The 22860-nt window shown below is 54.1% G+C and overlaps 8 protein-coding genes across 8 annotated transcripts; 5 read left to right on the top strand and 3 right to left on the bottom strand.

Moving 5' to 3' along the window:
• Positions 1 to 969: 969 nt before the first annotated feature.
• Positions 970 to 2517, bottom strand: CABS01_11508 (uncharacterized protein; the record flags this gene model as incomplete). Its single annotated transcript, XM_060544863.1, has 3 exons — positions 970 to 1443; positions 1495 to 2029; positions 2087 to 2517. 3 exons carry the CDS (start codon positions 2515 to 2517, stop codon positions 970 to 972), a joined length of 1440 nt encoding a protein of 479 aa, XP_060397685.1.
• Positions 2518 to 3520: 1003 nt separating this feature from the next.
• On the top strand, positions 3521 to 5093 carry CABS01_11507 (uncharacterized protein; the record flags this gene model as incomplete). Its single annotated transcript, XM_060544862.1, has 4 exons — positions 3521 to 3935; positions 3966 to 4270; positions 4355 to 4746; positions 4823 to 5093. 4 exons carry the CDS (start codon positions 3521 to 3523, stop codon positions 5091 to 5093), a joined length of 1383 nt encoding a protein of 460 aa, XP_060397684.1.
• Positions 5094 to 5460: 367 nt separating this feature from the next.
• Positions 5461 to 8340, top strand: CABS01_11506 (ATP-dependent DNA helicase PIF1; the record flags this gene model as incomplete). The annotated part of the gene is made up of 7 exons (XM_060544861.1): positions 5461 to 5701; positions 5776 to 5804; positions 5854 to 6479; positions 6536 to 7159; positions 7224 to 7542; positions 7659 to 7854; positions 7937 to 8340. 7 exons carry the CDS (start codon positions 5461 to 5463, stop codon positions 8338 to 8340), a joined length of 2439 nt encoding a protein of 812 aa, XP_060397683.1.
• A 1524-nt stretch (positions 8341 to 9864) lies between these two features.
• CABS01_11505 (uncharacterized protein) lies at positions 9865 to 10775 on the top strand (the record flags this gene model as incomplete). The annotated part of the gene is made up of 3 exons (XM_060544860.1): positions 9865 to 10008; positions 10097 to 10442; positions 10513 to 10775. 3 exons carry the CDS (start codon positions 9865 to 9867, stop codon positions 10773 to 10775), a joined length of 753 nt encoding a protein of 250 aa, XP_060397682.1.
• A 67-nt stretch (positions 10776 to 10842) lies between these two features.
• Positions 10843 to 15232, bottom strand: CABS01_11504 (uncharacterized protein; the record flags this gene model as incomplete). Its single annotated transcript, XM_060544859.1, has 3 exons — positions 10843 to 14439; positions 14589 to 14651; positions 14729 to 15232. The coding sequence occupies 3 exons, from the start codon at positions 15230 to 15232 to the stop codon at positions 10843 to 10845; spliced, it is 4164 nt and encodes a 1387-aa protein (XP_060397681.1).
• A 393-nt stretch (positions 15233 to 15625) lies between these two features.
• CABS01_11503 (uncharacterized protein) lies at positions 15626 to 16310 on the top strand (the record flags this gene model as incomplete). Its single annotated transcript, XM_060544858.1, has 3 exons — positions 15626 to 15940; positions 16011 to 16058; positions 16188 to 16310. The coding sequence occupies 3 exons, from the start codon at positions 15626 to 15628 to the stop codon at positions 16308 to 16310; spliced, it is 486 nt and encodes a 161-aa protein (XP_060397680.1).
• Positions 16311 to 16986: 676 nt separating this feature from the next.
• Positions 16987 to 18978, top strand: CABS01_11502 (uncharacterized protein; the record flags this gene model as incomplete). The annotated part of the gene is made up of 7 exons (XM_060544857.1): positions 16987 to 17140; positions 17209 to 17293; positions 17359 to 17543; positions 17626 to 17978; positions 18049 to 18309; positions 18393 to 18587; positions 18658 to 18978. 7 exons carry the CDS (start codon positions 16987 to 16989, stop codon positions 18976 to 18978), a joined length of 1554 nt encoding a protein of 517 aa, XP_060397679.1.
• A 517-nt stretch (positions 18979 to 19495) lies between these two features.
• Positions 19496 to 21359, bottom strand: CABS01_11501 (cytochrome P450; the record flags this gene model as incomplete). The annotated part of the gene is made up of 2 exons (XM_060544856.1): positions 19496 to 20206; positions 20268 to 21359. 2 exons carry the CDS (start codon positions 21357 to 21359, stop codon positions 19496 to 19498), a joined length of 1803 nt encoding a protein of 600 aa, XP_060397678.1.
• Positions 21360 to 22860: the final 1501 nt, after the last annotated feature.

The raw sequence follows: 22860 nt of genomic DNA, 5'->3' as shown, positions 1-22860 counted from the left end.
CGACGGGCCTTGTAGGCAGACCTAACAAGTGCGCTCGACACTGCTTGGCACATAAACACGGCCAATAACAGAGACCGAGGATAGACCGCACAAGCTGAGGGCAGTCTCACGAGCTACACGGCAGACTGACTGATCGCGTTTGAGAAAGACCCCCTCCGCGACACTTGGGCAGACATGCTTCGCTCGAATTTGATACCCTCGTCTTTCTCTGTCTCTATGTGCCTGAATGCTCTTCAAGCAACATACCAATCGAAGATCGATTAGTTGTATTGTTTACTGTGGAGAGTCTTCGGGGTTGAGGAAGCTTGTATTGTGCTTCATCCTGCGATCGCTCCGGAAGCGCTCAGGAAGCAGTCGACGACCTCCACTCGTTGCGTTTCGGCGGTGTACCTGTTCGAGTTGTCAAAGACACCGCGCCGAAGCAGCTTGTGGACTCATCGCGTCCTGGGCTACCGCGCGACTGTGCCAAGCATGGCTTGAGCGAACCCATGAATCTCGAATCATGGCAATGACGAATGGTGCATCCTAGAGCGACACCCTTCGAGTAATTGTTACCTATCTGTACATGTAATCTTATAATGTAAAAGGCCACGAAGCCATGCCCTCGTCACTGCCTACTTTAAGCTGAGCTATATACTTGCCATCTTTCATACCTACATGTGCCAAGTATATGCATGTGTGCCTTTTCTGTTTTCTTTCTTTTTCTGCTGGCACTTCTTGTCCAGCCTTCGACTTTCATACTCCCTCTCGATCCTAGCACGACATATTGACTATTTATTCGTTTGCTTCACCGCCATGCTCTCGATTGAAGGAGTGAGATTGAAGTTTGTATGCCTTACTGGATAATACCATATCAATCAGGCAAGGTTCCCATTCATCTCATCCAAGAGATGCCATTCCTAGGAACTTCTTCGCGACACCCGCTCTCCCCCATTCAATTACCCATACCTCGCTACACAAGCTTACGTCCTATTCAGCAGGCTTGATAGACTGCACGAATCGAAACAAATTCGTCGGATCATAATCAGCCTTAACCCACTTCAACCTTTCCAGATTACTCCCCCAATACAACCGCACCGCCTCGCTCTCACTAATCTGAGAATCTGGATAGTTCGCATACATCCCCCACTGATCACTGCCCAGCCCCTTGGCAATACTCTGCCTCAACCCCTGGAGCAGCGCGAACCCGTCGGAGGGATACGTCTGGCTCGTCGAGACGCCATCCTTGAGCTGGAAGAGAAGCATCTTGTCGCGGTGGACGTAGGCGGTATCGTTGGTCTTGGGCCGCGCCACGGCTGAGTTTGCGCCCCCGTGGAAGTTCATGTGCATGTACCAGGACCGGGTTGCGGTGAGGCCGTTCTTAGCGATGGCGTCAACGAGGGATTGGAAGGTCGTTTTTGTAAGCGCGGGTGTTGTGAGGCTTGACGCGTAGGAGTTGTCGTGCTGTTGACCGCGTTAGCCTTTTGCAGCTTCGGTGTGCAAGGTGCAAGTTACCTCGTCGTATGTTGCCGTCGTCACGTCAATATCCGTCACACCCGCATAGTGCTTGATAAAGTCGATCCATCCAACAGTCTTGGAACTAGACACTTTCGCACCAATCTTTGCAAGCAAAGGTTGCACCGTCGCGCGAAAGCCCGCATCATCGCCAACATACGCGCCGTTCAGATAACTCCCGTCGTTATTAAACGTCGTCGACATCGTCAGCTCCGCCGGCATAGTCTTTGCGAATTCCTGCGTGTCCAGAAGAACCTGTGGCAGCTTCGCGGTATCCCAGACAAGATCTATATCGAAATACGTCACCTTCTCCGGCGCGGCAAAGGTGTTGAATTCCAGTTCTGCGACGATGACCATGGAGGAGCCCGCACCGCGGATGGACCAGAAGAGGTTGGGACGCTCCGTCGCTGAACAGCGCGTGATTGTGCCGTTGGCGAGGACGACTGTCGCAGCTTTGATCCAGTCTGTTGCGAGGCCGTAGGTATGGGAGACCATGCCATGACCTCCGTGGAGGGCGTGGCCGCTCACACCAACACTGAGATACGCGTAAGCCAAGCTCCAAGTATCGTTGATCATTCAGATTGACGCTCACGCTGGGCAAGTCCCATGCGATATCGCCCTCTTCCCCTGATTATACAGCTCCGTGGCTACATGTCCCAACCGCGCACCAGCCTGGACCTTGGCCGTCCCGTCGCTCGCGACAGTCACGCTGTACATGCGGTCTAGGTTAATCACAAGATGTCCATCTTCGCCGCCGTACCCAGTCGAGATGTAGCTGTGTCCGCCGCTCTTTGCGCTGACCCTGACACCGCTCTTGGAACCGCATGTTACCGCGGAGGCGATTTGGGCATTTGTGGTCGGCACGGCGACGAGAAGTGGCTTAACGGGGACGCGAAGGTTGTATGGCGTCGGGGTTGAGGACGCGATGGGCACGGAAGCGGTGCGGAGGCAGGCTGTGAGGTCGTCGAGGGGTGCGCTGAGGGCTAGAGTCGCTTGGACTAGGAGAGCTATGGCGAGATGCATTTTGGCGATTTCTCGAGTCTTCCATCACCTTTTACAACGTTTGCCGACGATGTCTCAGCCGGGGAAACTTCCTCACTTATAGTTCTCTTAAAAAGACCTCTGCATCACGCCAGAGTCTTGGCAATCTGATCATAGGTGTTCTCACCTTCCCACATGACCTGCGCCGAGTCTTCCTCCCGAGCTGGGGTTCCAATTCATAGGTGAGCTTGATTTACCTCACTTCATGATCGTCGTTAGGTGATTTCAGCTAGTGGGTAATACGTGCATCGATTCTTTCTCGTTCCTGGGCCTTCCCCGGTGTGCCTGCATAGCATTCTCGCCCCGTCGCCCCATCCCCACGAGAACCTGCAGGTCGGGTATGCTGCATGTCAGCTCGTGTATGCGCGTCTCAGCCCATGAGATTTCGCTTATGCAAAAGCCTTTCCTGTTGTAAATGGACGCTTTGCAACACATGGTGATTGTTTGGAAACGTTAGGAGAAGCATGGCGACGTTGAAATATTGTCTGTTGAGGATTCTTATCAAGAGACTGATTGACGTCTCAGCACACATGTAACACGGAGAAACGCTTGAGCTAACTACCAACGGGAACCAGATCTGACAAGGAGCAACCTTGACTCCGATAGTCTTCGATTCGTAAGCGGAAACCTTTGCTTCAGTAGGCTGCCATTATTCCCGAATGCGTCTCATCTGCGTAAAGCCGTCTCATCCATGTGTAAAGTCCGAGATCCAAAATCAACTATCTTGATGTTGTTTTGCCTGAGTATCCCTTGGTCTGCTCCAGACCGCGGCAGGCTGGATGGATCTACATTGCATAGCCTCAGTTCAAGCGCCAATCGCCTCTCGAATGCACCCCAACAACTACTAGGCTTCTCACCAGGCTGACTGTGAGATAATAATTGACATATAGATGCACGTTTCACACATATTTACAGCCATCATCTGTCCTCCTTTGAACAACACTCAGTTGTGGCGAACAATAAGCGTCGATCATTGAAATCCAGAATGAGTTTACCAAGTTCGCCGATTCCACATCCACAAGCTGCTTATATGCCGACTAAGCATGCCGGTAGAGCTCACGATGAAGAAAGTGGGAGTCACGCCGTACTCCATGGGGATCATAGCCAATCCTCACCGTTGCAAAACCCTCTCAGTGTGAATGCGAGCTCTGTCATGTCCTTGTCATCCCGCATTTCGATCTTTTCCGGCCAACAAATTGTCAAACTAGTTATATCAGGACACAACACCATCATTCCACTCCCGTGGCTACAGCGAATTATAAATCCAAGAGGCCATTTTGGCGATGAGCTTCCATCAGTTGAAAATCGCTCACACTCTGTAGAGGCCGCACCAGGACTCACCGAGCACCGACGACCTACTGCAACCTCAGACCACCCACCAAGAACGACCGAATCATCAAGAAGTACTCCTGCAACATTTCAATCTTCAGCAGTCAATAAGCCTATAGATTGCAAGAAAAGAGCCGGTAGGCGTATTGTCAGGAGGGAGGCCAGTCCGCCAAATCCAGTTGTCCAACGAAGGGAAGAGATATGCGACGTACTAGAACCGCTGTTCTCCAATGCCCCGTTCGTCTTGGTCTGCGAGGGCAAAGAACAGGATGCTGTCATCTCCACCATCAAACTAGGAGATGCATTAAATTCGATCAGCTTATGGGCTAAATTGTCTGGAGTCGCGCGGCAGGTAACTCGGCGGTGGAAACGATTGCTTGGCCCTGTGAGGCTTGAGCTGGTACATGTAAGTGGATCTCTTATGGTCTCGGACATAGAACCTCAAGATCCAAATTATAATCCAGATTGTTGCTGACCTTGAACTTCAAAGCTGAGAATTGTAGGCCGGCATGGTTGCAGGCCGGATGCATTCCGGGGGCAGTTCCAGATCGTCAACATTGCTGAAAGAATCGAGGCGCTCCAAAAGTTGATCAGCAACTACAAATATGACATAACCGAACCATCGAATCCCGACGAGAGCGAGTTGTGCTGCTACCATGACCTAAGAATGGATACAGTCCAGCATAGCAGCATGATTCACGAGGCACGGGGAGAAGACTACACATCACCCAAACTCAGCAGTTGCGGCGTTCAAATCCATGTGGATAGGTTGAAAGAGCTTTCAAAGCTCAAACTGGCTTCAGTCTGGGACATGCTCCTGGTCTATCCAAAGCTAGCCGTGGGGAATGATGTGCTTTACGATAGATGGATTTATTCTTCAAAGTGAGCAGGTCTCCAGTGTCTTTGCTGTTGAGTGATGAAAGGCCTCACTTGAGGTACTTACTAACAACGTTTCTAGAGACATCATACCACCTGTTGAAACTGCCGTGATTCGCGCAGTGGCAGACATTGAGTTTGTCGGCTTCCGAATCGTGGAATGGCCCTATACCAGCTTTAGCACGCCATCTGTGATACTTCTAGTCGGGAGCACTGTGGTTTTTGGTCTCCTTGTTATCGTTTCCCAAGCCGTGTATCGAGACTGGGGTGTTGCTTATACAGCGGGTGCCTTTTATGTGGCTTTGGCTGGGGTATTGACAACCTGGATTGCTTGGACATCGACTAATACCTAGGCAATGCAATGCTGCCGCCTGAATTACCGATTGGCTATAGTAGTCACATTTCGTGAGGGTGAGTACTGATATGTGGGCTCGAAAGTTCCTAGGAACCTGGCCTACCTATTGTTGATGAGTCGTCAAGGAATGAAAAACGCCTCAAAAAAAGTCTTGGATAATCTTGAAAAAGCAAAGATTTGGAGGGGAAATGAACTGCGTTATGAATGCCCGATGGTCATTGCGCGACCAGAAATTGCTTACATAAGCCGTGATGTGGAGCCTCTGAAACCTTCCCCCAGCTTCCGGCACTTCCCTCCTTTTATCGCGTACTTCAATCTCATGATGAGCTTCGAGGACGACCATCGTACCGCCAACACTTGCAGTCATGGCCAAGCCGGCCCGGAATCAGCTGGTCGGGAACCCCCGACCTGCGTCCGAGCAGGCGTTGCAGGCCGCGAGAAACTACATCAACGACTCGCGCAATCCGGTCGTGCTCAAGAGAGGACATGCCCCGAAATACTACGTGGTCTACTACCTGCGCGGACCCGGGGCGCACGGCAGGAAATATGGCATCTTCACGGATTGGAATGATACCAAGAAACAGACTGAAGGATGCGAGAACAAAAGTACGCGCAGGAATTTGGCTGTGTAGTCCGTCATTCGTCAACCCCACCACGCTAACACGCGGCAATCAATCCAGACACTACCGCTTCGAGCTTCAACGTGGCTGTGAGTGAAGACCTTCTCATTTGTGAACTAGGAGACTGACATAAATTAGATGGACCTTCTAATCTCTGGGCTTGCTCTCGAGATCGACGCTGGCTCTTTGATGAATTATTCCCCGGCACATCAAAGTAGGTCTACCGTACCCGCGCCTGCACCCGCCGCGGCGCCTTCTTCAGTCAAGCGGCCCCGGGAGGAGCAGGTGGAGCACGATCAGGAGCCTTCGGATGTGTTCTATTTTGACGTCCATCGATCCAAAGCCGTCAAACGCGAAGCAAACCATCAATGTGGTTCACGCGAGTCGCCTATCAAGATTGAGGATGATGACGATGTGGTCATCAAAGACGAGAAGGATGATGCTCGCGAGGCCGTGATCAAAAAGGAGCAGGATGATCCCGCTCAGGCAGCAATAAAAAGGGAGGGGGATGGTTTCCATGAGGCCGCGATCAAACGGGAGAGGGGTTTTGACGAAGAGGAAGAAGTAATGAGGGAATCGGAGGGGTTTTTCCCTCTCAAGGGCTACTCAGATCAAACGAACGAGTATATCAAACGCGAGAATGATCGCCCTAAAGGCGAGAACGACCCGGCAGTCGCAAAGGCGGCCCCGGAATTTCCCCTATGCCCTGAACAGCAGCACGCCTTAGATCTGGCCATGCAAGGTCACAGCCTCTTCATCACGGGGTAGGTCCATCATTCCTAAAGGAGGCGGAAAACTAAGTCATGACTGACCCTCTCAGATCTGGCGGCTGCGGCAAATCGGTTCTGGTGAAGGCCCTCAACAAGGCCCTCAGCGCCCAAGAAAAGATCGTCTACCTCGTCGCGCCTACGGGCCAGGCCGCCACTAACATCGATGGCAGGACAACGTTTTCCTACGCTGGATGGAACGTCAGTGCCTCGAAGGAGACATTCAGGACTCTTGTCAAAGGCTCGCGTTACCCTTCGGTGTTTAACCGCATCGAGAGCACCGACGTCCTCATCATCGACGAGATCAGCATGGTTGAGGGCGAATTCTTGAACCGGCTCTCTGACGTTCTCGGAATGCTCCGACGGGAGAGGTTCGCCACATGCCGCGGCATTATCTGCAGAAAACAGACCGCGGATTCGGTGAGGCGACCGTTCGGCGGCATCCAGGTCATCGCCGTCGGGGACTTCTGCCAGCTATCCCCCGTGCAACCGTTCGAGTACTGCACTGAGGAGGTGGCATACGACCCGCACCGCGGAACTTCGACGGCGTGTGGAATGTTGGTTTTCGACAAGGAACGCAATCTGCACTTTTGTCCTCGAGACAGAGAGCACCCTACATTTCCAGATGCTCAAAAATGGGCCTTTAACTCGCGGACCTGGGCAGATTGTAATTTTCAGTGAGTATCATGATCCGTTGGATGGTCGGATTAAGGACGCAGACCTGACATCCTCGGCGAATAGGTACATCCATCTAACCAAGATCCATCGGCAAAGCGATGAGAAATTCATATCGATGCTCCAGAAAATCCGCGTGGGTCACACAACCGACGCCGATCTCAACGTCCTGCTGCAACCTCGCGAAGTCAGGAATGGTATAGCCCTGTTCGGCCGCAGGCAGAAAGCCAAGGAGTACAACGAGTTGGAGCTCGGCAAGCTTCCCAGCCGCCTAGAACAGTTTGATGCCCTGGACCACCCGAAAAATCTCGGCGAAGACCGAAAGAACCGATTCGACAAGCAGCTAAAACTCAAGGCTGGCATGCCGGTTGTGCTGCTGGCTAACGTGAGTTCTCCCCTCTCCCCTCTCCCCTCTCCCCTCTCCCCTCTCCCCTCTCGCCGCGCTATCGCACACCCCGTTCCAAGGTTACCTAGAGTAACGCGCCAGTGAAAAACTCGCAGCTCGACGTCGAGAATGGTTTCTGCAACGGCAGCCAGGGCAAGCTCGTCCGCTTCATACGGAAGTTGGACGAATGCGACAAGCCCAAGATGCCCGAAAAGGGGAACTACAAAGGGGACACCTACGGCTTTCAGATCGCATACGCGAGATACGAACAGATGACCAACTACATTAATGGTCCCTCGGGTGCCATGGGTTGTGAGTTCTCCCGTGTCCCGGGTCAATCAAAGAGTTGTAGCCACGAACCGCTAACCTTCGTCCCTCTTTCTCCGCTGCACAGTCCCTGTAATCATATTCGCAAACGGCCAAAATCGCGTCATCCTCCCCTACTGCGACATGGACGACATCGAAACAGAGGTCATTCCCACCGAAAACGGGTACAAAAAGGTCCTGAAGTCATACTCGGCGCGCACACAGATCCCTCTAGTCCCGGGCTGGGCCATGACCATTCACAAGAGCCAAAGCCTGTCGCTCGACCGTGTCAGCGTTAACCTCCATCACGTCTGGTGTGGAAGGCAGACCTATGTGGCCCTGAGCCGCGCGCGATCTCTCAGCGGTCTCAAGGTCATCGGAAACAAGTTAACGATGAGGAGTACACTGCCGCTGGACCCCGAGGTGAGCAGATTCATGATGGAGGCAGAGCGCCGGGCGGCAGCGGCCCCGGCAGACCAGGCGAATGATTAGCCACTCCTTTGAAAGGCACGGGTGGTGTGAGATGGGTTTTGAACATCGCTGGGGGATGAGAGCGGAGGAAGTAAGATCAAATCCCGGCTCTTTTCGAGCCGAGTTAGCTGTTGAAGGGATAGAGAGAGAGCGTTTGAACCGCTTGACCGGTTCTTTGTCTTCTAGGTTTGGTAGCGATGCTTTCTGTTGGCGTAGGGAGGCTTTATCATATTCTGTAGGATACCAGCTTAAACAGCCGAGGCGGGTGGCTCGACGGCAACGAGGGCATTAGCGATATAAGCGGGAGTTATCTCGGCGTTGTAGTCAATACTGTCGTGCCCTCAACCGATGCGAGGCTGATTGATGATGGCCGCGTCCCCTCGAACGTAGGAACACTTAAGAAGCCTGGGAAGCTCGTAGCAGCGGATGACATAAGGTAAGTAAGCTGCTGACCTATCCCTCAGTCTGGAAAACACTTACCTAGAAAGCTAGCTGGGGAGACAATCCTCACTTTCTCCCTATCTTGAGGATACCCGTAGTGGTCACCATGGCTTGTTGCAATACACTTACGTGAATAATAACACTCTCTTCAAGATAGGAGTCATGACCTCGTTTAGTTAAGAGGAAATTAGCCGGCGTACTTTCGTTTCTGGAGCGTCGCATCATCTGCACAGGCAACCAACACAGACGCAACACGTTCCCTATAGTTAGTAGGCAACGAATCGGCTTTGCGCGAGCGTACGAAAAGCAACTGCAGCGGCGATGCGGGTGCCTCAAATTTCTGGCCGGTAGTAGTCAAAGCTAAGGTAGGTAGCCTTGCCTTGTTTCCTCTCAAACGGCCAGCCTGCTTGATCACCCCCTCTTCCTCACTGATCTAGGTGACACGAAGGGGAAGGGACGTGGACGAATGGCATTCAAGAAATCATTGAGTACCACACCATAAGACCCATGCGCACGCAGCTCGTTTGTCGTTCAAGACAACCGGTGAGGCACAGTGTTGCCCCGATGGTCGCCCGGGTAGCCGGGCTCTGCTCTCTGGTTCCGTCATTATCCGGGCTGATGCATATCGTCAGACGGCCTTGTTTTCTCATTCTCTAGGATGTTGTCTCTCTTGGAGTCTGTACTCAGGACAACTTACCAAGCGTTGGGCTTCAGGTGGTACAGAGAAGAGTACGCCAGCTTTGGTCGGATTAAATGGTCTCGTAGAGCATTTTTGGAGACTGAAGAGTTTCACGGGAAGATGAACAGAAAGCAAACTCCCGCGCCCGCAACATCCCGTCCTCGTACAGCCTAGAGATAGTGCTCTCGCAAACTGTCTATAGACACACTCCAACCTAACGACCTGGCGCGTTCATTCTAATGAGATTCTTTCGCACTGTCCGACCGGGCAAAGTAGCGGTGCGGCCTCTCTCCCGATCCCACCCTTCGAGAGCCCCAAGTCGCAGTCCATTTCGGCCTACTTTAATACCAAGGGGCCTCCTCGTGGCGGTTCAGAATCGGACCAGGTCGTTACGATATGTCAGCACTATGGCGACTCGACCAGCTATGATGGACGATACCGTTACAAACACCGCGCTGACCAGCACTCCCACCACGGCCACCACGCCGGCTGCTCTGACAGAGCTCTTCGAAAGGGCCGAGGCCGGTTTCCCGCCGCGGTTCCGCGAGCATGGATGGTACTTGACCGTCGTATGAAGACCTTTCCCTCCAGCTAACTCCAAACCGTCACCGAGCGGGGTTCGCTCGCAAGACCAAGACTGACAGGCTACTCATCTAGATCGCCTCGCTCATCGGTTCAGGCCAACAGAAGCTTGCTGGGAGTCTCTACACACATCTGGTGGCCCAACCCCAGTACCAGACATCCACTGAGCGCCAAGCCCTCATCCGCCGCCTGCGCGAGGCAATGGTCAAGTGCATCATCATCAATGGCATTCCCGTCGTCATCGAGGCCGTCACATCAGTCTCGGAGGTCGAGAGGCCCGAAGACACGGATCAGTCCTGCTCGCGTGAGGACTGGCAGATCGGGCCCGAGACGTCGAAGCGCGCCGCGGCTGTGCTCAAGGTGCTGTATAAGAGCGAGGTGGGCGCCCCCGTCGAGGTGCTACATGCCCACAAGGATATCCGTGAGTTCATCCCTTGAAGCCCATATCCATATTGTCTGGGTGTTGGAGTTTCTAACACTGCGCTCACCAGCATGGATATCGGTCAACGTGTCCTATGGCCTTTTCCTCTCGGACCATCGCATCCTCGATATACAGGAGACGGAGCTCTTCGTGACCCCCGCGATTATGACACAGAATCTTCAAGACCCGACGTATTGGCATCTAAGGGCCTGCCTACGTGTAGGCATGGAGCCGGAGGAGGTCGAGGCCATCCATAAGGTCATCGAGCTGGTAGCAGCCTATGGGGGGAAGACGCTGGACGTAAAGCGCGTCAAGGACGTGACGGATGCGTGAAGTGAAGTTTAATGGAACGAAATAACACCTTTTCTATTAAGCTTACTTCTCCAGATAAAGATCCCCCTTACACGAGCCTCTCTTGAAACTCCGCCAGTGTCTGGTGAAAGTGCTTGAATGACCACATCCCTCTATTCCATTCCAGCTCATAGACCGCCGCAGCCTCGACAAACTTGCGCTCTGCCCTAGTCATCAATTCATGAATACTTCGTCTCTCCTCTTGGCCACCCCCAAATAGGGCCGTCGCTTCGTCGATCTCGATGATGATCAGCGACAGCTCCGCAAGGCTCCGGGCAGGTCGCGGCTTCTCCGACGCCGTCTTTTCCAGCAGCGCGATCATCCAGGCCTTCGCTTCTCTGAAGCGCCGTTGCGCCCGGAGAGCTTGAGAGTATACCTCTGCGAGCTCGTAGTCACTAAAGGTAAACTCCAGTTTGCCGCCTTCAAGCATGTTCATCCGTACCGCCAGCCCCTTCATAACCTGAGCTTCGGCTTCGGCCGGCCGTCTCTGCGCCAGGCGAGATCTGGCCATGAGCTGGTGCCACACGCGAAGCAAAAAGTGATTTTGGCCGATGCCTCTCTGCAGCTCGCGTGCGCATCCTTCGAGCACGGCCGCGGCTTCGCCCGGCAAGCCCCGGTCGATCTTGATGGCGCCGAGAACCAACTGTTTACGAGCCAGCATTGCGCCCGAGTCGTCGAGTGAGTCATCCAAGTACTCATATATTTGCTCGGCGCGGTCGTAGTCTCCTAAGCGGAAAAAGCAGGGGGCACAGGTCTGTGCCAGGGACGAGGCGTACATCTTGTCCAACCGCGAGCGCTGGTGAAATGTGGCGAGGTAGCGAGCGCAGTGGTCGCTGCACTCCCTCCGCCGCCCCATGCTCATGAGCCGAAAGGCGCGGCGCACCGCCAGCAACCCGTCTGGAATCCGCCAGTCCGCGTGCTCGCTGTGGGCGGCGACAAGGTTGAAGAAGCGGTCGGCGCGATACAGCGTGCCGTGGTCGAGGGAGACGGGAACCCAGGCGTCAAGGGCGATCATGCAGGCACCGATCTTATTAAGCTCCGTGTCGCTGAGAAGCTCCGGCGTGTCATAGAGATTCTCGAGGCAGATACAGAGATAGGGATACAATGCCTCGCCCTCAGCGAAGCGCGACGCGTCGTAGGCGTTGACGATGGCACGCATGGCGAGAAAGATGGCTGCGCGGCCGCTCTTGATCCTATCCGCGCTCGACTGCCGCTCCCTGAGCCAGTAGTGGACGAGCGGATGAGTTGACATAGTCTTCTGGTCCACGAGCGAGAAGGACGCAAGAGTGCCGATGGCCTCGACCACCTGCAGATGTGGGACCATAAGTTCCGGTGGCACTTGGCGGACAAGCCGATCGTAGTCGGCCGGCGTCTGGACGAAATCGACAAAGTCTCGTAGGAGGAGCCGTTGTTGGAGCTCCGGCCCGCGGATCTGAGCGAGTTCGCACATGAGCGCGAACGGGGCACCGTCCGAGTAGAAGAAGGCCGCTAGGTCGAGGAGGCGCGCGGCGACGGGGTTCCTGGTGGCCACTGCGTGGAATGAGATCTCCCAAGTGGTGAAGACGGTCTGCTCGTACGACCAGACGGCGCGCGGTGGCTTGTGCCGAAGAAGCTGGTCGTGGCTCACGCGGTAGAGATCCATGTACTCGGCGAAGTCGATGGATTGCCCCGTGATGTAGGCGCCGGCCTGATCGAGGGCCAGCGGGAGGTATCCCAACTTGTGAGCGACATGGCGCGCAGCTTCTTCTTCATCGTCTCCGCGACGGCCAGAGCAATTCTTGAGAAGGGTTACGGCCTCTTCCTCTTCCATCATGCCGACCTCGACCTGGTGGCCTAGTCGGCGGGCCTCCTTGCGGCGGCTCGTGATGAGAATATGGCCCCACGGCACGCGGGGAAAGAACCGCGAGACGTCAAGATTGTCTAGATCGTCGACATTGTCAAAGACTAGGAGCCACCGACGCGACTCCTGCTCTTCCTCGCGCGAAAGCCACTGCAGAAGCGCGAGCGCCATGACTGGCATGTCCTGCTGCCCGCGGTCTTCGTGAGACGTGGTGATCTTGGGAACGAGCCCCAGCGTCTTGGCCAGCTGTGTGAGCGACTTGATGACCTCCTGCTCGTCTACAGCAAAGACCCAGAGGACTGTAGCGTAGCGGCCGGCGTTGTAGGCATCGTAAGCGAATGCCGTGGCGATCTGGGTCTTGCCTACGCCCCCGAGGCCCGTCAGCACGAGGCGCTTCTGTTGCGTGGCGTAGTGGCCATCCTCAGAGAAGAAGTTCTCCATCTCGGCTATGATCTTCTCACGGCCGGTAAAATGGGGGTTAGAGCTGACAGGTACCTCAAAAGAGACGTTGGAGAGGGTCGCTGCCTCTGTTGCCGGAGCGGGAACGGGAGGATAAGTAAGTGATAGGGGAGGAGGCAAGAAGGAGGCTTTGGGGACTGCGGCCAGCTCTTTATCAAGCGGACTTTCCGACACGTTTTGCGGTTCAGGTTCATACCGAAAAGCCTGGCACTTGGATGTCGCCTCTCTTGGGCACTTCAGCGCGTCATCCCAGACATGGTGTACTTGACGCTCTAGTGCCTGCGCGTCTGGCCTCTCTCGCGGGTCAACACGCAAGATCCGCGTGACATGACCGGCCCAGCAGTTAGCCCAGACGGGCGACGTAGCCGTGGCACATTGTTCGTCAAGCCACTGCAGCACCTGAGGCCGTACCATGTGACTCGACAACGACGTACTGGTACTGGTGCTGTTGCTGTTGCTGTTGCTTGGCGAGTGAAAATTGCCGTCCCGGATGTTGTTGAAGACTTGCCTCCGCGCCGCGAGGAAGCCCTCGACGTTTCGCGGCCCGCCAAGGGCAAAGGCCAGAACTTCGGCGAAGATGCAGCCGAACGACCAGATATCGGCGGACCGGCCGACACGCCCCACAAATGCGGCCGTGCCTGTGCCCGTGTCTGTACCGCCGCTCCGGGCGCTTTCCGCAAGGTACGGGACCCAGAACTCGGGCACCTCCGGGGCCTGGTACTGGCCTCGCCCACGCCGCGCGTTGGTGTTAAAGGTCGCCTGGCTATAATAGGAATTATGATGGTCATCCGCCGCGCGGCCCTGGCTTTCCTCGTTCTTGAGTACGGAAATGCCAAAATCGCACAGCTTCCAGCGGCCCACGGCGCCGTCACCACCGAATATGATGATGTTGTTGGGCTTGAGGTCCATGTGTGCGCACCGCACCCACATTTCGCCGCTCTCCGAAGACGCAGGAAAGCCTGAGTGAAGGAACAGTAGGGCGCCAGCGAGCTTGACGCACTGGTGTAGTAGTGCTCGGGCGAGCTCGGAGTTGCCCCAGCCATGGGTGTGGGCGTGCGGGAACCGCTCTTTGAAGTCGTACGACCTTACTACGTCACCATCGCCGTGCTGCCCGCCGTGTAGAAACTGACCTAAGTCACCGAGCTCGGCACGAGGGAAGAAGATCAAGAGCCTCGAGGAGGAGAAGCCCCCGCTGCTCCCATGTTCGACGACAGCGTTACAGAGCGAGATGCTATGATCTCCGGCCTTACCCTGGCGGAGGAGGCGCATGTTATCCGCCTCGGCGAGGCCATCGTCATGGTTGTGGAAAGACTTTACGGCGACGACGAGAGGTTGTCGTTGATGTTCCTTGTACGTTCGTGATGTCAGTGATAACGTGACGATGTTTTGATGACCTTGATTCCCGTATAGTGGCATAGATGGAGATTGTTCGTAGTACAATCTGAAGCGTTTGAAGCACAAGGGAAGAGAAGTTTGGATGTAGTTAAAGTACATACCGGCACCCAGCTTCGAGGGCTAGGATCTTCATCTACGACGTATTCAGGCGCTAGCTTGAAGAACTTTGCAAGAAATGACATGTTAGCGTGCATTAAATCCGATGGAAAAAACAGGCAAGGCCCGTCGTAAAGGTGCTTACTTTCACATCGCCGTATCCGCCATGCTCCTGTCCTGGGTCGCATTCCATGAACGGAATCCGCGTCAGCGAGTTCTGAATGACCTGTATTGCCGGCGCCGCTTGCGGGTTCAGGATGATCGTCGCCGGAGTAAATAGGTATTGCTCTTCCCACCTAGCTGTTTTACCTCGCGATAGACCCAGCGCTTCGAGATCTGCTTCACTATACGGCATCTCCGTGTCTCGGTACCGGGGTGTTGTGTCATCACCATCTTTGAAAAGTAGGTTGGAGATGTGCGCGTAAAACGAGGGCGGAACCTCGATGTAGGCCAGGAAGGTGACGAACAAGAGTGAATGTTTCCGGATGGAACTCAACTGTTGCTTTTCAAGGTTGAACAGGACATCTCCTAAGTTACCCTGGTGTTCCCAGAGCTTGCGAACCCTGGAAGCGAGGAAAAAGGGGCGGTGGAAGGGCGAGTCTAGTTCGGGCTTTGGACGGACCTGAATTGCAGGCAGTCCGTCGCACATCCGGAGGAGCTGCCGTTCCCTCCGCGCCCTTTTCTGTAAGACATCTATGTTGTTTTCCATTTGTCCTGGGTTATCAAGACGCAACGTTGTCTGAACCAGATCGTGAGTTGGAGACACTCTGAGAGGAGATATAGAGACTTCCTAGTACTCAACTATGGACGAGGAACGCCTCTACACATTGCTGACTGTCTGCTGGGCTGAACCGACTCGCCACCTCAGCTCCCCTCTCTTTGCGAGGCAACCTAGGGCGAAGTGGAGGGAGGGATCGAACAGCGCATCAGCTTCCAGCCTTCCGGCCTCTACGTTGGTCCACCACCTACCATGCAATGTCATTGACTCGCGGCGCTGTTTCTTGTGTCTACTGACCTCTCGAGTCTTCGGCCAGCCTCTCAAATGTCGTACAACATCCCTCCATCATTACAAAAGGCCAATATCGTAAGTGAGCCTCTCCTTCGTGATTCCACGGTACCCACGACGAGGCTCCTCCTTTATCCTCTGCTCCGTCCCATCCCATCAGCATCCTTCTTCTACCTCCCATCGCATGGATCACGGCAACAGAGTCGGCGAAGTGAATCCGTGCCACGCTCGACCATGGACCTAGTGCGCAACGTCCTACCTCAGAGACTATCACGATATGTCACTCTCGGCTCCGAGCTTCTGGTCCTACTCCAGGAGAGATATGGAGACCATATTGACTTTTGCATTGCAGTCCGTGTTCCTCCTCCTCATCTTGCTCACCTCTTCTAGGGAGAAAACAGTAATCCAACTGTTCGAACAGCACGAGAACGATCGCTGGTACTTTGACTGCCCAGAGCAACTTCAAGAGGTGAGGAATACCTTGGGCTTCCCCCATCCTATCGTTGGTATGCTGGCTGACGTGTGTCGATTCTGGACAGACCGAGCTAAGGCATGTCTCGCCGCAACGGCAGGTGCCGATACCGAGCCGATACTAACAGTTGCAAACAGGGAGATTGTCACTCAGATTGCTGACCGGCGCGATGCTGCTCGGGAGGCTGCAAGGAGGGAACGGAGGCGGAGAGAGCGGCGGAAAGGAGGCGGCACCTCCAGCCGAAGATAAGCGCTTGTCGGGCGTTGTGTATCCAATGTGGCACCCATCACCGCAGCCTCGTGAAGTGGGCGAATTAAATTGGGAAGCGAAGTAAAGAGGGTGTGGGCAAGGGTAATCGGGCGACGGTGACATGCATGTCAGGCATGTTTCCTCCCTCCCTCGGATATAGGGGGCACGGGGGCTTGTTATCTCTCTGTGTAACTCTCTGTGTTACCACACTTCGGAGGCTGATATCGTCACACAAGAGGTTCAGTCGCTTTCTACTCTCCTGTTCCCGTCTCGTATCGTCCGTTTCCCACCGAGAAATCCTCCTATTTGCGTTGAATGTTTCCCGGTGAAAGTTGTCAGAACTTGAACTTTGGGGAATGGAAGCTGCTCGCATCTGCTTTTTCTTCCGCGCAAACTACTTCAATAATCAACCCACCCCAACTCCGGTCCGTCTAGCTTGCCGGCTGCATGGCATGAAAAGGCAGATCAGGCTGTGAGAACCGGGCCGAGCCGCAAACGCTTCTGCCACAGCCGCGGGCATACCACAGGGCAAATTATCGACCAGCCTTGCCCTGCTCTGCTCCATGCATCGTGCGCATCATTACGAGTGGTTTCCATATGACGGTCTGGAGTCCTCTTGGATCCCTCCACGGACTGACTGATCTCGCTTCAAGAACTTGAAAGCTTCACGGGCACGATGAGTGGCTGGGATCAATATTTTGCGCATCAGCAGAGTGGCTTCAATCTCGCTGGGCTCCGCAACCAATTGGATGATCTGGCAGTGACGGCGTTTGCCTCCAAAGACTCGGAGACGCTCTTTGATGTATTGGATATTGACAACAACAACGACAGTATGCTTCATTATCGCCCCTCCTCGACGCATGTGTGGAATAAACATTGGTTGACAGCAAGGTTATAGACAAATTCCACGCAAGCATCGTCAAGGAAGAAGATGACCTCAGTCACGTTCTCGACACTGCGCCCACCGCGGGCATACGTATAATGTCTGTCACCTCTAGGCCAGAATTGCTTTCATCGGGCTTCGGGCTAATCTTCGTCTGTGATCTAGCTCCATATCGTCGGCCAGAACCATCAACCCGCTCCGGATCACCTCATCAATAGCCGGCAAACTATTCGATAGGTATCAAGTGCGTGCTGAGTTCCTACGAGTGCTCCTGTCCTTCGGCGACGAGCCTCACCAGTCCGAGGCCGGCAGCGCCAACAGCAGCTTTGTGCCTCAGGGCGACGACGCATGTAAGGCTTTTCCCGCACCCTTTATAATTTCCCTTCCTGTTTCTTGAGAGAAATTCATTCTGAGAACTCCTGGTAACTTTAGACACGCTACTCTACAAGCTCAATTACGTGGAGCGGAACGACCGATCCGGTCCCGACGCGTGGTCCTTCCGGCATGTTGGTGTTTACCACCAGCACACGCCCGGCTTCGACCTCTTCATACTACTGCACTGTCAGCCCGCTAGTGAGCTGGCGGAGACGCTCCGGGATCTCGTCGAGGAGGAGGAAGAGACGGAGTGCTCAGAGGAGCTCGACGACAAGAGCACTCCGACGGTCAACGTCTTCAAGCGAGACCTTTGCTCGCAGCCGGCGATGCTGCACCATTATATCCTATCCTGTTACCTCGACAACTGGCGAGCATACCTCCGCCATCTAGGTGATAGATTCTCTAAAGTGGTACGTGAAGTGAAGAGTTTCGGTAGTTTCCCTGATGAGACTGACACTTCTAACCTGTCTACCTATGAAGCTCAATACAGCTATGGTACCTCATGCCAAGATGGACCACAACGTCTGGGTGACCTTCAAGAGCGTACGCGAGCTGAGAAATACCAATGATCTCGCCCTCTTCGCCAGCGCCTGCTGCCAGAGCAATCTTGAGGTCACAGGCTGCATCCTCTCTACCGGGAAGTTCCTGGCCGCCGAATTCCGGTCCATGGAGACCATGCTACGCGGATACATCGACAGCTCCGCTGTGCTTCGTCAAAGAGTGGATAACACGGTTGAGCTAGTTAGTATCCTCTTTCTCTGTCAGATTACCTAGCGTACTGCAAGTTAGAAAGTGCCTGACGTTCTCTTCCTTGACTCATTTAGGCATCGTATACGCTCTCGCTGCATAATCAGCAAGAGCTGCAGCTCCTCACCCGCGAGATGAAGACACACATTAAGAACACGGGCGATGTAACGCTCAAGCTAAAGGACCTGACTGAGAACACGGTGGACGACAGTGCCATCGTACGTATCATCACCATCATTTCTGCCATCTATCTTCCGGGCAGTTTCGTCGGCGTAAGTGTAGCCCAAAAACCTATGTACAGTTGGGTTGATTAAGTATGCTCATACATGCCTCCGCTTGCAGTCATTGTTCGGAAGCAACTACTTTTCCTTCAACGAGAAGACCCGCAAGATTGCCATCGCGAGGGATTTCTGGGTTTTCGTCCTCGTCTGGCTCATTTTCACGGTCTTTACGGTGGCTGCTTACTTCTACACATACATACGGAAGAAAAAGAAGAAGGCGACGAGGGCCCTGAAAGATCTCGGAGATGACGTCGATGAAGACCAGGGTAACTACAACAAACCTTCTCCTCTTTCTCCTCCTTCCGCCAGGCAACATGCCGTCGAAAGTAGGCCCCCATCATCGCCATCCCGCCGCTTTCCCATCACTCGAAAGCGCGGCTGACGAGGCCGGTCGGCTCCATCAAAGGGCAATCAAGCATGATGTGTGACCCTGAGTATGTAAGAGCACGAAACTGTGGCCCTTGGTAAGGTAATTGATGCATTGGCTTCGGTGGAGCGGCTACTCTGAGTGCCAGATGGTTTAGAGAGAGGAGGGGGGTGAAGGCCGCGGGGGTCTCCACCACTTCAAAAAAGTATTTATCGGAGAGGAAAAGAGGGCAGAAGGGAGGGGAAGAGGCAAGGTGGCTATCTGATACAACTAGTTCGCAGAAGAATCTCAATACTAGTACTTACCTTACTGCAATATGCTTTGCAAGTGATGCACTTGAGCAGATATATCTTCCTGCCATCTAACAAGTTGTTGCTCAATGTCTTCTAGACATCACTAGCCAGAAGTTCCAGCAACATGAAGTTGAGAAGGGCCCCTTGATAGCTTGGGCTCGTTCGTCTTCCTTGATAAGGCGTCTGCAAAAAAAAGAATGCCTTGAAGATTTCAATCACTTTGATAAAGAGTCCTCCTTCTATTTGTTTCCAAGTGCTAGTAGACGCACGTAACAATCCTTCGGCTTGTATGTCAGGCCCTCCCTGGCACTATAGCCAGACAATTCTCTCGGGCACGGAAGAAGCTGGAAGTTCCACACAATCTGCGCCAAAATGATCCTCAATTCCAAGTACGCCAACCTCCTTCCAAAGCAGCCACGAGTACCCAGACCAAAGGCGAGCTGGGGTCCTGCCTGCTGGTCAAACTCGAGCCCGCCGGGGACACTGGATGACTCGACGAGCCAACGCTCTGGCTTGAACTGCCCGATATCGTCGTCATCCCAAGCCCGGGCTTTGGCACTCTGGCTGCTCTGGCTGCGATTTGACTCTTCGACGTTGAATGCCGGTTTCATCATGCTGTGGCCCTTGTTCAGACACATCACGACTGTGCCCTTGGGGATGTGGTGTCCTAGCAGCTCGGTGTCGCAGGTTGCTTCGCGGTCGACGAGCGGGGTAGCCCCGCCACATCGGAGGATCTCTTCCACGGCGGCATCAAGATACGGGACTTTCGTAGTGTTTCCTGCGAGTTCCTTGACAGTGGGACTACGTTGATCGGCGACGGCATCGGGGAAGGTGGCCCTGAGTGCTTCGCGCAAGTCGGTCTGCTTCTGAGGGTTATCTGCGAGGAGTTTGATACCCCAACACATGGTGGTGCTGGTTGTATCGTGTCCTGCAACAACTACACCAAAGATCTAGTAAAGGTGTTAGCACAATTTCGAGCCGTACATTTCCCGTGAGACGTCTGGCACCTACCTCGTCGACCATGATCTCGGAGAAAAAGTCCGGAGCCCTACCCTCACTCTCTGCCAACTTCTTCTCGCGGAGGACAACAAGCTCAACAGCGGATAGAACCTTGGACTCTTCATCGCCGACTTCCTGCAGCCTCTTCAGAGCCTTATAGATCTCTTCTCGTACATATGTTCTCTTGACGTGGAAGACGCGACGTAATGAGGGAAGTCTCTCGACGAACCACCACTTGAGTCTCGGGATCGGTGAGCCTTGGAGGTACTCAATCGAGTTCGCTACACCGAGCGTCGCTTGAATCTTCTCGTCACACTCTTCCGTTGGAAATTCCAACGCCTCGTCGCTGCTGAGACCTGGACCCCGTAAACGCCTGATATCCTCCGCACCAAGCCCCTTGACGAGGTCCGCTGTCGGGCGCAACGCGCTGCTGGGGAAGCTACCGCCAAATGTAAACGTCATGACGGCGTCCAGAGAACCGTAGTAGATATCCAGCTCCGCAGAGAACGGGCGTCCCTCTGCAATGCGCGCCTTATCATTCCACAACTGGATCAATCTCGAGACCCCGGCATAAACCGTCGGCGCTGCGACTTCGTTGAGGAACTGCGGCGACATGAGGTCCTGGAGGAGCCTGCGGTGCCTCTTCCACTCGTCGCCGGTCTTGAGGTGGATGTGGTGGTTGCGTCCCGCGCCCTCCAAGAGGTCGGCATCGAGGGACGACCGATCAAAGTCCTTTCGTCGCATCAAGATGTCTTGGGCTTCACGGAAGTCGGAGAGGATCAACAACGGCTTGCCGAGGGGACGGACGAAGACTTGAAAGAGTGGCGATTTGAATTTCTCCGCCTGCTCGTTGACCCAAGCGTTGAACTCGCCAGTGCGTTTGATTCCTTCGAGGACGGACGGGATGTCTCCCAACAAGCGCTTCGTCGCTTCGACATTGTAGGGGATTCCGGCGATCGGCTTGGGTAGAGCCCAGTTGTATAAGACATACAATACAAGACCTACTACGGCAAAGATGGCAAAATTCGATGTGGAGAAGGAGAATCCTATTACAGTAGCATGTTGGTCGCCCAATGTGCGCTCCGGAAGCGCGGTGCCTAACATCGTGATGGGGGTGGACGGTTGTAGTAACGCTGGCCCAGCGAAACAGGTGTAATGACGTAGGCCCTCCGTCTTGACATCCGGATAAGCTCGAATGGTTCAGCCGGCGTGACAACCTTTATAGAATCAAAGCTTTCGGGCAAGGAAGATAGCAATAGCGGGTTCGGGATGGAATTTTGGCCGATATCTGGTGGGAGTGTGGGTGTTCTCCGAACTGCAAAGTGCGTTCTGAAGCCCCCTCCACGATGAACTCCAGGTGCCTGGACCGCCGTAGATAGCCCACGGATCACCGATTGCGGCAGCTTACTCCACCATGGCAGAAGGGCAATTAATTTAAGTGTCATCAGATTGGGCCCCTGGCGAGCGTCTTTCCCGACACGGCAATCGACTCGCGGGCGGGTTGGGCGACGGGTCGAGGAGATTCTATGCCAGGTAAGGATGATCCCCGAACGAATCATCGCGGTCCCCTGTAGGGCTTCCACTGACAGTCTGACACAAGCTCTTCTCTTCTCCAGTTGACGGGGCTCAGGGCTAGAAAGCATGCTGAGCGTGAGCCTCTGCCTCGGGATCTTAGGCGTGGTCTTAGCGTGCTGTGGCGTGCCCACGTTCCTTTTGCAATTCGGGTTGTCAGGGCTAGCAGCAAGTGACAAGTCTTTGTCTGAACACAGATCGTTCGAGAGGCGTCGTGCCTATGGCTACTTACAGACATGAGGCTGAAATGCTGGGAAGAAAGCAGCTCGCAGCATTCTTTGGCATTGTTTAGTTGGACCAAAGTGGGTGATGGCCTGGCATGGATGCTTGAGTAAACCCAAGCGATTCACATTGAAATTTCTACCTCCTGGGGGCTGTGAAGCGAGAGACATTTGCGGCCTCATGTCGACTCATCGAGTCGAAAGCTTTAGCGATGCCAGCTGCTCCACTAGATGGATGTCTTAGATCGTCTGTGTACTACGTATCAATGAATTGACGAACAAGAAAAAGCAAAGTGGCGGTCAATCAAAAACCAGGTGAGATATGATCGATGATTAAGTACGACTGGGATTCCAGGAGTTGTCTCAAGTTTTCAACTTTAATCTGCACAGATGCTCGAGATGCGGCACAGCTGCTTGCGAGAGACAAAAGAGTCGAGAAAACACAGAAATGTCCTCAATCACAACCAAAAAACATAAAAGCTAAGGCCTTGGTGGATTTTAACCACTGCAACTCCCCGAGGTGGGCTCGAACCACCAACCTCCAGATTAACAGTCTGACGCGCTAGCCAATTGTGCCATCGGGGATAAGCTCGGAATGAGCTGAAAGATCTTGTTGACGTCAGCAGCGAAAGAGCGGCATTATCAAAGTCACTTGCTATTTTGGTGGGTGTTTGGTGGGTTTGGACCGTTGAAGTGGGCCAGTTTCGTGTCTGGCGACTAGGGCACGAGGGCTACGGGCATTGGCGTTTCATGAAAAGTAAAGTAGGGAACCATTCGATGGTTGGGAATTGGATGGGAATTGGAGTAGTTGA

This window comes from Colletotrichum abscissum, assembly GCF_030869225.1.
Source record: "Colletotrichum abscissum strain IMI 504890 chromosome Unknown Scaffold_31.1, whole genome shotgun sequence".
Lineage (NCBI taxonomy): Eukaryota > Fungi > Ascomycota > Sordariomycetes > Glomerellales > Glomerellaceae > Colletotrichum > Colletotrichum abscissum.
The sequence above is the reverse complement of the archived record's forward strand: the minus strand, read 5'-3'. Positions and strand labels throughout refer to the sequence as shown.